Here is a 14,257-nt window from a genome sequence, read left to right on the forward strand (position 1 = left end):
CACAATGGGAGAGGGAGTACGGGTTTCTGCAGTCGTGGAGAGAATTATTGGTTATAAGATAAACAAGAGATTGAAGAAGTGGATTATGATAAAGGTCCTGATTAGCGGCACACATGAATGTCAACCGTTGGTACTTCTGAAATTTGCGGCGGTTAGATAAACGGCTGGCAATTTTTGGCTACTAAGCTCCGTTTGTGTTGGCGACGTTGGAATTATTGTAGAAAAATCCAACGATAATCACTCAAATTCATATTTAGAATTTAGTTACTGTTGGATTCAGTAATGGACCCAAAAAATTTATGTTAGGAGGCAAAAATAATACAATTATTATTAAAAGATATATTAATTTAAATTAAAAAAATAAAAGTGCACATTAATTATTCGAATATAAAAAAAAAACTAAAAATTACATTAGCCGTTTACTTTTTCCTCTTCAAATCTTAAGGTACTTCTCTTTTTGTTTTCATATTTTGAAAATGTTAGAATAATTGTTTCATTATCAATTTGATTGAATGTCTCTCTTTCTATATATGTAACCAAACAATCATGTTCTCTTGGTTGACAAGGATCTCTTTTGCAAATAAGTTCGTCTAACTTCATCTCTGTCATTTGGATCATAATTTAAAATTTTGGGTCGTTGTCTAAGATCAACTACCAGACTTTTCACATTGAATTCTAAGAACTTCTTTTTATTAGAAGAGACTAATGAAGTGACTTCAAATTCTAGTGGTAGCTTTCTTTTGAAATATTTTTCTATTAATATTTTTAAAAATAAAAAAATATATATTTTAAATTAGTAAATTGATCAATTTACTTTAGAATTTATATGCAACACAATTACATATAATAAAATAAAATGAAAGATAAACAAATAATAATAAGGATCACTAAATTGATAATAAAATAAAATATATAAATTAATGAAGTGAATAAAAAATAGATTAATACCTAAATTATAATTGTTTGAATTAAAATTTGCAATTGAAAATATCAAAAAGAGAAACAATTAATGAAATTAAAAGATACATAGAGTCATAGAGAGCTATACAAAACAAAATAGAGAATTTAAAATAGAAGATGACTACTAGACAAAGAATAGAAAAAGAAGGTTGAAAATATGAAATTAAGAAGACGGTTTAAGAGAATAAATGAGTGACAGCTGGAATTTAAAAATGGGAGAAAACTAAATTTAATTAAGTTAACTAATAGTCAAAATGATAAAAAGATAAAATGGATTTGGGACTTTAAATAATTGGATTTAATTTATTTGTAGTGGAGTCATTTAAAATTTAAAATAGAGACATATTATATATGTATATTTTTTTGTTTTAAAAAATGAAATCAGAGTGGGGCAAGTGCCCTCCATGCCTCTGTATAGGTCCGTCCCTAGTTGGATTGCATTTTTTAACGCAAAAATTATAGTGCCAAATCAAATTTAATGACGCTAAAATTAATGTTAAAACTTTTGTGAAAAAATTTGACGGTAAAATATCCTAAAGCACTACAAAAAAATTTATTTTTAGCGGCTATTATTTTGTTTTTAGTGATAATAAAAATAGCTATTAATGCATTTACCGGCAATTAGACATTAGCCGTCTTATGCTTTGTCGCTAAAAGATTTTAGCAGTAATTATAACATGCCGGTAAAGACTTTTTTAATGGCCGCAAAAAATATATAACTTTTAGCGATCATTTTCTTGGCAATTTATATGGCCACCAAAAGTAATTCTAAAATTGCAATGTTATTTACTTTTAGAGGCCATTACTATTGCCGTCAAAACCTATTTTACCGGAAATTTATATAGCCACTAAAAATAATTCTAAAATTGTAATGTTATTCACTTGTCATTACTATTGCCATTAAAATCTTAAGACTTTTTTTTGTTATATTATACTCATTTTCTTAAAAGCAATGTACTATCTTTTTTTTCTAAAATCTCAATTATTTTTGGCAACATTTGTTATTATTATGCATAATATAAATATACTGAAATTAATTACTACAAAATGAAATATTTCATTAAACTCAAAATATTGATACATAAATTTCTCTTGAAAAAGTAATAAATCATGTAATAAATCTAAACAACAAAAAATGCTACATGCCTATAACTATGTTACATCAATGTAGCAATACGAGTGTTAGTAATGATCTAAAGTTGCACCTTGAAAAATAGCCTAGTTTTCGTTTTTAGCAATTGATCTAAGAATGTAAAAGTAAATGAGAAAGAAAAATCATAAATCATGAATATACTAAAGAATTCAAAACTATAAACCATTGGCTACTCTTCAAAGAATTGATAGCTTGGCATTGTTTTTCACCTTGACACCAATGACACAGTTTTCTTAGCTTTGAAGTTGGTCTTTGCTCTTACTAATTTGATGCTACAATTTTCTTCTTTTGAATTAACTGAATAGTTTTCGAAATGAAGTAGTACTTTGTTCAAATCGCAACTCTTTTTCTTCTTCCTAGCTCATATTCGATTCTATGTTGCATTTTGTTAGTCTTCTTCTCTTTGAACAGAATCTTAGCTGCATCAACTAGAATCAATGTTTTGAATTCTTCACTATCCATTCCTTTTGTGAAACAGCTTAGCTTTAAGATGTTTTCTACATGAAGATCAAAATAAATAAAATTAAATGTTCTATATGAAGATTAAAATACACTACTTGTAGTAGATGCACAACTTACAAATCTTTCCCTCTTAGAAGTTTGCCAGTTTGAAAAGTTCAAAACATGTAGCCACGAGAGTCCCATAATCTTTCTTTTAACAAGAAAAAGCTTCAGAGCACTGCACATAAAAAAATAATTACTTTGCTAAAACTAAATAATTGTTCAATATATGGACATTATTAACATTACACTCCCTCCATCCCACATATATAACCAAAAGTTTGTCCATCAATATTTGTCATTTGATTAGATTAAAGATGTTTTATATCCTTTTTAATCTGATTTATTAAAGCTTGATAGACTCGGGTCTATAATCATAGGCTTCCCTCTCTTATTACTGAAAAAAGGGTATTAACAAAAAGGAAAAAGCAAAAAAAGTTAGAATGATTTAGAAACAAACCACAAAACTCTAATTAATCAACAATGCTACTTATAATTTCCAACTCAACCGACTACTATGTATACAAAATTGATATCCCTTGATATCTCACTAAAAGCTTGGATCAGATCTGAAAAAAATAAAAATTCAAAGTAATCATCAACATATATAAAACAACAATTAGCAAAAAGGGCTAAGAGTAAGGAGTATAATTATGCAAATAATACTTATGAAACAATAGAAAAAAAATTTTGACACAGCATTTTAATTAAGGCCACCACCATACCATCTTGTGTTACCAATGGTCAACGGATAATCAAAAGCACTAAAATTAATAAACCAATCCCAGTGACAAATCCTAAGAAGTATTGCAATGACATAAAGGGTTATTGCAAGCATTCCCAACCAGCGGTATCATTAATCACGAAAAATTAAGAATACAACATTATTATCTACAATTTAATCATATTTTGTATCATACCACTCCAACAAATATTGAAAAGGCAAAAACGTAACTAATCCAAGCTGGATCACCATTTGGCATAAACTGCAGATAATTAATAGGACACATTAAGTGATAGAGAATTGTAAGAACAAAATAATAATGAAAAATTTGTTAGAGTACTATAACTTGTACTAGAGGTGGTTAACTAGTGAGTTCAGTAAAACAGTAACTGACCTCTAGTAGCTGATTCAATACTAGTGGGTCAAAAAATTGGGAGAGATAATTTCCAATCTACATATTGCAAACAGATTAACAAAGATATTAAAATTGACAATGCATTTTGACATATAGCAAAGTTTAACACGTAAATAATGAAAGCGACAAGTGCAATGATTATATAAACAGAAGCGATAGAACATTACCTTCCAAAATCATTGTTAAGCTATTAGGTAGAGACACATAAAGATGATTCCAACTAATTGCAATGGAGAAGACTTGTGTTGTCTGCTTACGTAAAAGAAGTTATCAAGTTCGGAGAACTATAGAATGATTCCAACTAACTGCAAATGCAAATTAAATTTGGACCATCGTACTATCGCAACTGCCACTCCTCCCTCCCTATATCTCCCTTAGCAGATTAATCACAATGCATGAAGTTAAACATTCCAAAAGGATATATAGAAAACTACTGAGTGATAACCAAGTAAAATTGATACAAAATAAGAAAATATTGTAGTGTCCCAGATAAGTATTGATTTAATTTACCTATCTTCTATTATCTATGTTAAATAATCTGAATTCATCATAGAAAAATGCTACTAACAGAACTATTATCATGAATACGCCAAAAGAAAAAAAAATCACCAATCAAACACTATTTCCTTTCTATACACACAAATACATGCAGCACACAAAAAGAGCTCAACAACAACAAATCAAAGCCCATAACTCATTCAAACCGATCGTTTATAATAAATTATGGAAGCATAACAATGAATCAAAATTAAGATTGAAAAAGAACATTAAAAAGGGTAATAGTGATAATAATACCAGTGATTGCCTTCTCTACGAAACCCAGAATGCTCTCTACGAAACCCAGAATGCTTCCCAGCTGGAGCCATATCTAAAGGACCCATCCTTTTCTTTTTTTCTCTCTTTAATTATAATATCTACCAACCCAACAACAACATTCTGTTGCTGTTGCGAAAAAAACTGATCTGGTAAAAAAAATAAAAAAGGAATAATAAAAAAATGAACAATGAAGAAAAGAAGAGAAAGAATGGATATAATGAATGGAAGAGTCAAATGAAGAAGGTGCTAGTCATAACTTCTTAGTTAGCAAATTCAATTTATATCATAATCACTTACTTGATTGTAGATCAATCCACAACAAGGGTAACTTGATTGTTTTCTTCCTCTTTTTTTTTTGTAAAAATTATAGTTCTTTTCTTCTGACTAGGGACAACAATGCTTCTGGCTTTTCTTTTTTTTTTTTTTGTTACAAATAAACAAAATGGCATCATTTTATTTAAACTGGCCGGTTATCGATTCGATCCAACTGGCCAATTTTCGATCGATTTGGCAGTTTTCTCTCCAACGATTATAGGTAGCGGACCGAATTGCTTTTATTATTGGTTTCCAGTTGAATCGGTTCGACTGACCGGTCCAGTCCAATTTTCAGAACCATGCCTTCAGCTGACCCAATATTTCCTTGCCCTTTTAATTCCTCAGTGGTACCAGACTTGCTACAAGTTCCAGTTTTGTGGACAACATACAATTCCATGTAATCCTCTTTCATTCCAATTTTAGCTCCATTACATCCTTGTCTGTTTGAAGTATCTTCAAGCCTTCGTCTGTGCTCTTTGTTGGAGACTTGTACTACATTGTTGCAATGTTTTTTTCTATATAATGTTGCACTTTTACAATCTCAACATCCTCAAACTTGCTCCATCTATCATCGTCACAATAATCAACAATGCTCACCTCACCACCCACATAATGTAAGGGTTCTCCATCAAATCCGAACCTCCTACCATGATATATCTTCACACTAAAATAATTCATTTTTTGGTTCAATCTGTCAAATATGTCATTCAAAGGTTATCAGACTTGGCAACACTCAAACTTTGATTACTCTAACACACTAGAGCAACAAAAAAAAAATAACAGTCGAAAGTTTCTCTAACACAAAACAAATGGACCTAGCAGACGCATTAAACAACCATTAAAAGACACAACCTTCAAACGAAAACAACCATTTAAACACTAACCAACTAGGTACAGAGAGTACTATACATACTTTCAGTTGTCGCTCTCCAACATGCAAAGTCTTTCTATTTTACTCCACAATGACGATTCCACCAATAATCAAGCACCAATGTGATGTATCGGCCTTCGATTACACAACGATCATCATCGATTGATAGTTTTTTTCCGTGTAGAATAAGAAAAAGAGAAAGTGTCACATTAGAGTGAGCTTTGTCTCTCAACAGGAGAAATAACTAAAATTGCTCTAACTACAAATGTTGAAAAAAGCCACATAGGCTGCACCAGTAACTATTGACTATCAGAGTTAACGGTAGAACTACATTCATGATATTTTAAATTATTTGGGGATGAAAATTCAGGTGCAGTCGACTTCACGTGAAGTTGATAGTTGAGAGCCGTTAGATGAAAATTTAGTCAAATCAGTCAAATCATCTAACGACTTTCAGTTATCAACTTCACATGAAGTTTACTGCACCTGAGTTTTCACCTTATTTAGAACTAAAATAGGATGCTTAAAATGTCAGAAGATCAACTTAGAACTTTGGCCAAATGTTGGGACCAAATATAATACTTTATTCTATTATATTTTATATCAATAATTTAGATTTAAAAGTTAAAATTTAAGGTTTAAGATTTAGATTTTAAAATTTAAAAAGCATTGCCCTCCTTTCTTTTTTTGAAACATATTAATATTTGCCAGTAATATTTTTTTTATTATTTTAGACTTACGAATACATACACCACGGTCTGATCTGTAGAATTTGTACACTGAATTTTTAAAAGTTAATCAACTTTACTTGTAATATTGGTAGCCGGCAATTAGCATAAAACGGTAAAAAACTACACAAAAGAAAAGCTACATGGTTAATAAACGTTTTTTTCCCCTCGGGAGAAACACTTTTTATTACTTCTACTATACCTTATATTTTTTTATAAGTAGGCAATATTATAATGCACATTATTATAATAATAATTTCTCTAGTTCGTTGCAAATATGGCAAAATTTCATTACGTTGCAATAAGCAAAGAATATGAAACCTGACGAAATTAAAGGGTTCAGGGTTTAGACAGCCATCAGAGAACACAATAATTACTGAGTCTTTCTCGTACGTATTCATGACGAATTAAAGTGCACTTGGCTTATATCCTTTCCTCACCAAACACACGTGATATAATAGTTTGATCTCGTTTATATTCTCTGCATTCGAGTTAAAGACAACAATAAGTTCTACCGCAAGATGGTTGGAATCAAGGGGAAGAAGTGGGCCAAGCCAAGTGGTATTGCGTCTTAGACGAATTTGATTTATGTTATAAATATATATATAGTTTAAATTTAAGTTTATTAATTTTTATAATTTTTTTTTTGGATTTAAGTTCCATCTATTTAAAAATTTGATAAATTTACAAACTTATTTAAAAAATATTTTGTAAATTATAATTTAAAATAATAAATTAAAAAAAATTAGATTAATATTAAATACATTCTATAATTTATGAATCATATTTTATTTATATCAATTGTTAGTCATGTGTTATACTTATACTTACAATTTATAACATCAATTTTTTTTTAAAAAAAATATATAATTTTAACTAGTGTTGGCTCTTATTTTTATTTTATTTTATTTTAGGTTTATTATGAGTAAAAAATTAAAAATTCAGAAAAATGTTTAAGTATATGGATACACTGATATTTTAGTAAATTTTAACTATTAATCTTAATTATATATATATTATATATTTTTTTATAACTAAGATCAATAGTTAAAAATGACTGAAACATCAATGTAATGATGCGAGTTAAATCTCAATTTGGCCCCTGAAATTTAGTCCGATGCTCAGAATGACACTTATAATTTTGTTGGCCCCAATTAAAACCCTCAAATTTGTAATTGTGGCTCCAACTTGTCCCTGCGATCATCTCCGTCACTAGAATGTTGATTTGATGCAATTGCATGACACGGTAGATACTATTTAAATGACGACACATTAGTTTCGCACCCAAATCCTTTGAAAACTACTTCGTTTCAGTTTTTTTGTGGGTTAAAACTCTCTTTCTTCCCACTACGACAATCATAAGTTGCCAAATATCAAGAAAACCCTTACACTACGTGGTTTCCAAAGGGTTTGCGCGGGAAACCAATGCGCTGTTGTTTAAGTAGTGTTTACCATGTCATGCAATTGCATTAGATTAGCATCCCGGTGACGAAGATGATTGCAGGGACAAGCTGGAGCCACAATTGTAAATTTGGGAGTTCTAATTAGGGCCAACAAAATTTTGGGGGTCATTCTGGGCTTTTTTACCTATATACGCACAGAAAATTCATTTATTCCCAAAATGCGCATAGGTGAAAACTGTTCTTAAAATACGCAGCTCCATTTCATACATAGCGGCCACAAAATGGATTTCAACACCATTTCAGACTAGGTGCCCACGAAATGGGAGCACCATGTCAGATACAGCAGGCACGAAATGGAGATCCCATTTTATGGGTGACAGCAACAAAATGGACAGATCAAACTAAAATAGAATACTATATAAAAAATACTTAAAAAATATAAAAAAATTAAATATACTTAAAAAATAATATTATAATTTAATATTATATTTTTTTAAATAATTATTTAATTATTTATCTAGAAGTGATTTTAATTAATATATCCAAACATTATTTATTTTATCAAAATCAATTTTGGTAAAAATTGCCAAACATAAATCATGTTGGCACAAACTCATTTCTACCCAAAATTAATTCTATAAAATCACACTTTTATTTGAACTCCAGTTTGTCCAACGTGAATCCAAACACACACCAATGGTCTGTCCATTTCGCGTCTGTCGTCCTTGATTTGATCTGTCTATTTCGTTGCTGTCACCCATGAAATGGGATCTCCATTTCGTGCCTGCTACCTGATATGGTGCTCTCATTTCGTGGGCACCTAACCTGAAATGGTGTTGAAATCCATTTCGTGGCTGCCATGTATGAAATGGAGCTGCGCATTTTGAGAACAATTTTTACCTATGCGCATTTTGAGAATAAATAAATTTTTTGTACGTATATAAGTAAAAAAGCCGTCATTCCGAGTATCAGGCTAAATTTCAAGGGCCAAATTGAGATTCAACTCGTAATGATACACTTAAAAATTTTTCAAAAATTTAAAATAAGAATAATTTACTTTTACAAAAAAATATTTTAATAAAGTAGCCTAAAAAATTTTATAGGCTTTTTTAAAGTCTATAGTTTAACCTTTTCAACTAATAAAATTTAGAAGAAAATCAAACATAAATGTTTAATAAAACAAATCTAACTGAGTCATAAATAATCGTTTGGTAGCCTGGCTCACTTGCATTTCTGTTAGTATCTAACTATATCAAGAAAAAGAAAAATAAAATAAAATAAAATAAAATCATTGAATGGTCTCTCTTGACTCTTAACCACTAAAGCATTGAATTGAATTACCTTTGCTTTTCTTACTTTTTAAAACATAAATTTAAAATTTCTTACATGGTCCGTGAAAATAAAGTTTAAACAAATATTTAATCATTTTTTTTTATCAAAGATAGATAAATTATATTTTTTTGAAAAATAAAGAGACACGTTATTTAAAGAAGGACAAAAGAAAGAAGTGAAAAGTCTAGTTAGTGATATACACATCACTAAAAGACAAAAAGATTAAACTTAAAAAAGAAAGAAAGTAAAGTTAAAACAAATATTCTAAGAAGGTAAAGTTGAAACAAATATTCTTCGAGATTAACGCTTCATCTTTTTTGAAGAATTTCTCGTTGCAATTTGGAGACCATTTCCGGATCCATTATGCTTGACGCTGATGTTCTCTTGCCTTAAAAAAATTTTTAGGTTCCAAACTTTCTATAAGAATCAGCATATACATGCAAAGAGTGTGAGAGAGGATTCATTTCCTTGGCTGTATCTCACTGCCGTGAGCCACCAAGCTGCGAAATTGGCAGAATCTTATTGGGTAATAGTCGATACAATGGAAAAGGAGCTCCAGACTTCTTTTGCTGGACTACAGTGTCGCAAACAGTGCACAATTGATTCCTGTTCCATTCCACATCTTGAGCACAGTGAGGAAGTTGTTTGAAATCACTGGTGAATAAGTTCCAACATAGGTAATTTTCCGTAGCAAGCTTTCCAAAAAAAAAACATGTATTTTCGATGGAATTTTCAACCTCCAAATGGCTTTCTAGATTACAGGGTTCCTCATTACAGCTAGAGTTTGCTCCACTGGGTCGTGAAAAAATTTGTAAGCAACAAGATATCCAAATACTGAATTGTACTGCTTTCGCTTATTCCTGATCCATTGGATTTTGTCTCTGCCATCCTCATTAATGTTGAGGGAGAGAATACGGTTCCTGACCTCTGAAGGGAACAACTTAGTGATCAAAGTCTGGTTCCATCTTCAATTCTCGGTAAGTAAATCTTTTACCATATTGATTCCTATGATTGAATTGCTGTTAATATTTAATTGAAAGGGATAAGGGGGTAGTCAAGGGTCGTGCCATATGCGAATATTCTCTCCTGAGTTAATGTTCCAACACAAACCTTTTTCCACCACCTTTCTCCCCTCTAATAAGCTTTGCCATCCCCAAGACGGCTGGTAACCTTTTGCAGCTTGTAATGTGTTTTAATATCTATAGTATCTCCCTTTCAGTATACGAGCTAGTAATAAGTTAGGCTTAGTAGTAATACACCAGAATTGTTTGCCTAACAGTGCCATATTCTGAGCCTTTAAATCCTTAAATTCCAAACCTCCTTACTTTTTTGGTCTCGTCATATGGTCCCAGCTGATCCATACTATCTTTCTCTCTAAACCAGGTTGACGCCACCAATATTGTGATAATATCTTGTGAATATCTTCTATAAGTGAGTCTGGTAGTCAAAAACAAGAAAGGATGTACATAGGAATAGTTTCTCCAACTATCTTGATTAAGACATGTCTTTCCCAACTGATAATAGTTGTCTCTTCTATGTTTGGACTCTTTGGCGGACCTTGTCTATCATTGCACTAAAGGTGAATTTTTTGGATCTCTATACTATTGATGGTAGACCAAGGTAGGGGTGTCAAAAATCCCCAGGAGGCGGGGATCCCCGTGGGGACCGCCCCGAATGGGGCCCCGATGGCGGGGAATTTTTCCTGCGGGGACGGGGATGGGGGACAAAATTCCCCCGAAGCAGGTGCGGGGACCCGAGCGGGGATCCCCGTCCCCGTCCCCATATTCCCCACATTCCCCGAATATATTAAATTACTTAAATATCATTAGTAATTTATTTTTTACTTTGGTTTTTTAGTCATTTCACCTTCCATATATATATATCGAAAATTTGGAAACCCTAGCCCCTCTTTCCTCACAGGCTCACACTAGTCAGCTACCCAGTCACCCTCACCCTCCTCGCGAAGACGCGAACCCCCCCTTCTGCGTTCTCTTCGTCCTCTTTGCACCCAGCCAGCCACCTCCGAACACCTCCCTCGCGGCCTCACCACTGTCCGTTTCAGCCGGCCCACTCACCGCGTCATCACCGCACCTCGCCGTTCCCCTCTTTCTTCGCCAACGTTGCTGCTCCGTTGAGTCTGTTCAACTCCTGCGCCGCCGCCGTCTTGCATTGTTACATCGCATCTCTACTCTTCTTTTCACCTGCGTCTGTCACCTCTTCGGCCATTTCTCCCTTATCCCTGGTAAGATTCACTGTTCTCTCCTTTTCTGCTTGGATTTTGGCATTTTACTTCATTAATTTGAATGCATGCTAATTAATAATTAGTTTCTGATAATGTAATTTTTCATACTTTAAAATTCTTTTTTTTCATGAATTTGATTTTGATTTTGATTTTTTGATGTTGGTGGTTGCTATTTTTGTTAATGAATGCGGTTCTCAACTTCTAATTTTGTTGGCTGTTCTGTTTATGCCATGCTAGGAGAAAATATCATCGTATAAAATCATATGATAGCATAATAATTTTTACTACAAAACATTAAATGTTTGCTGGTAATTGTTGGTAACAAGGAAAATTTACTCATCCAGTCACTTAGGTTAAACATATGATCATGATATCAAATTTTAATTTTGAATCCATATATCTTATATTTATAAGTTAAAGTCTTGGCCACAATTTTAATTTTGGTTCTGCTGTGACTACTGCAATGCTGATACGGTGGGTGCTGCAACAGTGTTGTGGCTGCCAGAAGACAGTACTTGGCTATGAAAAAGCAGGTTTTATGGGTTTAATATAAAAGAGAAAGAAATTATGTGCAAAATTTTTATCATTAGTGGCTCTTATGTTACAGTAGGGTGTTCTTATTTATGAAAAAGCCTCATTATACTAGTGTTTGTTGATATGCTTAATATTGTGTTAGAGAAATTACATAAATTGGTAACGGTCCTCTGGCCAAACTTGGCTGTCAATTTTGATTCTTCTTAATGTCCACAGAATGATGGTTTTCTGTTTGGGAAAGCCCAGACTTTGACCTGAGCAAAAGCTGCCTTCATATATTGAGTAGTATGTGTGTGGTTTTAGATGTCTATTTCTTGTTCATTCTTTACCTACTTAAGTTGGTCATTTGATGTTGCTGTTTCCTTGGCCCTGTTTTACTTATCATTACTAATGTCACTTTTTTATTATTACAATATGTAATAAATAAATACATAACATATTGGTATTGGCATCTCATACCAAATGAAAAGGACTTATGCTTGGTTGACATTCTGCAATTTGTGTATTTGGTATCACATGCATATTCTCAAAGCCATCAGCATCACAAGTATGTACTGTGAGGATGCTTAATAGTTATAGTTTAAAACATATTAATTTAATTAAATTTATATATGTATATGCTGTGAGCATACCATACATGGAGTTCTATATATGTTTTTCTACTTACTTTTAAGTTTTAGCTTTCAAGTTTCAACTCATAAGCAATGTTTGTACTGTATTGTTAGTAAATTAACTTTTTCAGCAATTCAAATAGAGAAGAATGAAATAATGGTTCCATGAAATCCTCTTTTGTAGTGTTGGCGTCAATTTACATGGCAGTCCCGTTGCAAACTTGTGTGATTCAAGATCATCCACTTTCACTCCTTTTTATTTATAGTTGTTTAGAATTATACAGTTGTTTAGAATTATACAAGCCCTATTTTGCTTTTATATAGTTGTTTAGAATTATACAGGCCCTGTTTTGCTTTTTATTTTTGTTTTCTGAATTTTTTCTTTGTATATGAAGTTGAGCTAGAATCTAATTTAGTGTTTCTGTGTTAAATTTTGCTGTTTATGTCCAAGATGGATAGTTTTAGCTCAACTAAAAATTACTGTATAGGATGGATAGTTTTAGCTCAACTCCTATTGAAAATAATAATGAGATAGAACCAACTCAAGATGATGAGGGTCAAGCAATTGAAGCACATATTCAAGGAACACAAGAGGAAGGACAAGAAGAAACACAAGAGGGAGGACAAGAAGTTAGCCAAGAAGTGCAAAACAGTCCTAACAAAAAAGGATTAACTTCTGAGGCTTGAAAACATTTTAGGAGGGAGAAAATAGATGGAAAGTGGAAGGCAATATGTAAATATTGCGAAAGAAAGATTGGAGGTGACACGAAGCAAGGAACTAAGCACTTGCATGACCACATTAGAATTTGCCCGATTCGTACAGTTAGGGGACCAAAACAGTCAATATTAAAAACAGTGCAACAATCATCAGGTTCTACAGGAACGGGAAGGCCAACGGATTCACTTTTGGTTGGAAACTTCACATTTAGTCAAGAGGCAGCACGACGAGCACTCACAAAATGGGTTATTAGGGATGAACACCCTATGTCATTTGTTGAGCAAGTGGGTTTTTATGAGTTTATAGCCGAGACTCAACCTTTGTTCAAATTTTATACAAGAAATACATTGAGAAATGATATTGAGAAGATGTATGAAGCTGAAAAGGCAAAGCTTCTAAAATTGTTGGGAAAAAATTCAAGCCGCATTGCTATAACTACTGACATGTGGAGTGCTGATTGTCAAAACAAAGGCTATATGGCGATTACGGCTCACTTTATAGGAGAAAGCTTGCACTTGATTGTAGAACTAGATGGAATTCAACTTATCTAATGCTTGCCTCTGCTTTGCCATATAGAGAAATTTTTGAGCGTTTAAGACACCGTGAATCTCTATATAAAGTTGTACCATCTGATGATGAGTGGGAAATGGCAAATGAACTTGTTGATAAATTAGAAGTCTTTTATAGTGTGACTGAATTATTCTCTGGCACTTTATATCCAACGACAAATTTGTACTTTCCCAAGGTGTGTGAAATGAGATTGACATTGAATGAGTGGTTGTGTAGTTCAAATGAGATAGTTCATAGAATGGCAACAAATATGATTAGTAAGTTTGAAAAGTATTGGGATCAAATTAATGAAGTCATGGCTGTGGGAGCTATCTTAGACCCTAGGTATAAGATGAAGTTATTGAAATTTTTTTTCCCTAAAATA

General features: G+C 32.2%; 1 protein-coding gene across 1 annotated transcript; it reads left to right on the forward strand.

Moving 5' to 3' along the window:
- The first annotated feature begins 10,903 nt into the window (after positions 1–10,903).
- LOC110278247 (uncharacterized) lies at positions 10,904–13,874 on the forward strand. Its single transcript, XM_052257891.1, has 2 exons — positions 10,904–10,961; positions 13,429–13,874. The coding sequence occupies exons 1-2, from the start codon at positions 10,904–10,906 to the stop codon at positions 13,872–13,874; spliced, it is 504 nt and encodes a 167-aa protein (XP_052113851.1).
- The last annotated feature ends 383 nt before the right edge of the window (positions 13,875–14,257 follow it).

The sequence above is a fragment of the Arachis duranensis genome, chromosome 2 (assembly GCF_000817695.3).
Source record: "Arachis duranensis cultivar V14167 chromosome 2, aradu.V14167.gnm2.J7QH, whole genome shotgun sequence".
In the NCBI taxonomy this organism is placed as follows: Eukaryota; Viridiplantae; Streptophyta; class Magnoliopsida; order Fabales; family Fabaceae; genus Arachis; species Arachis duranensis.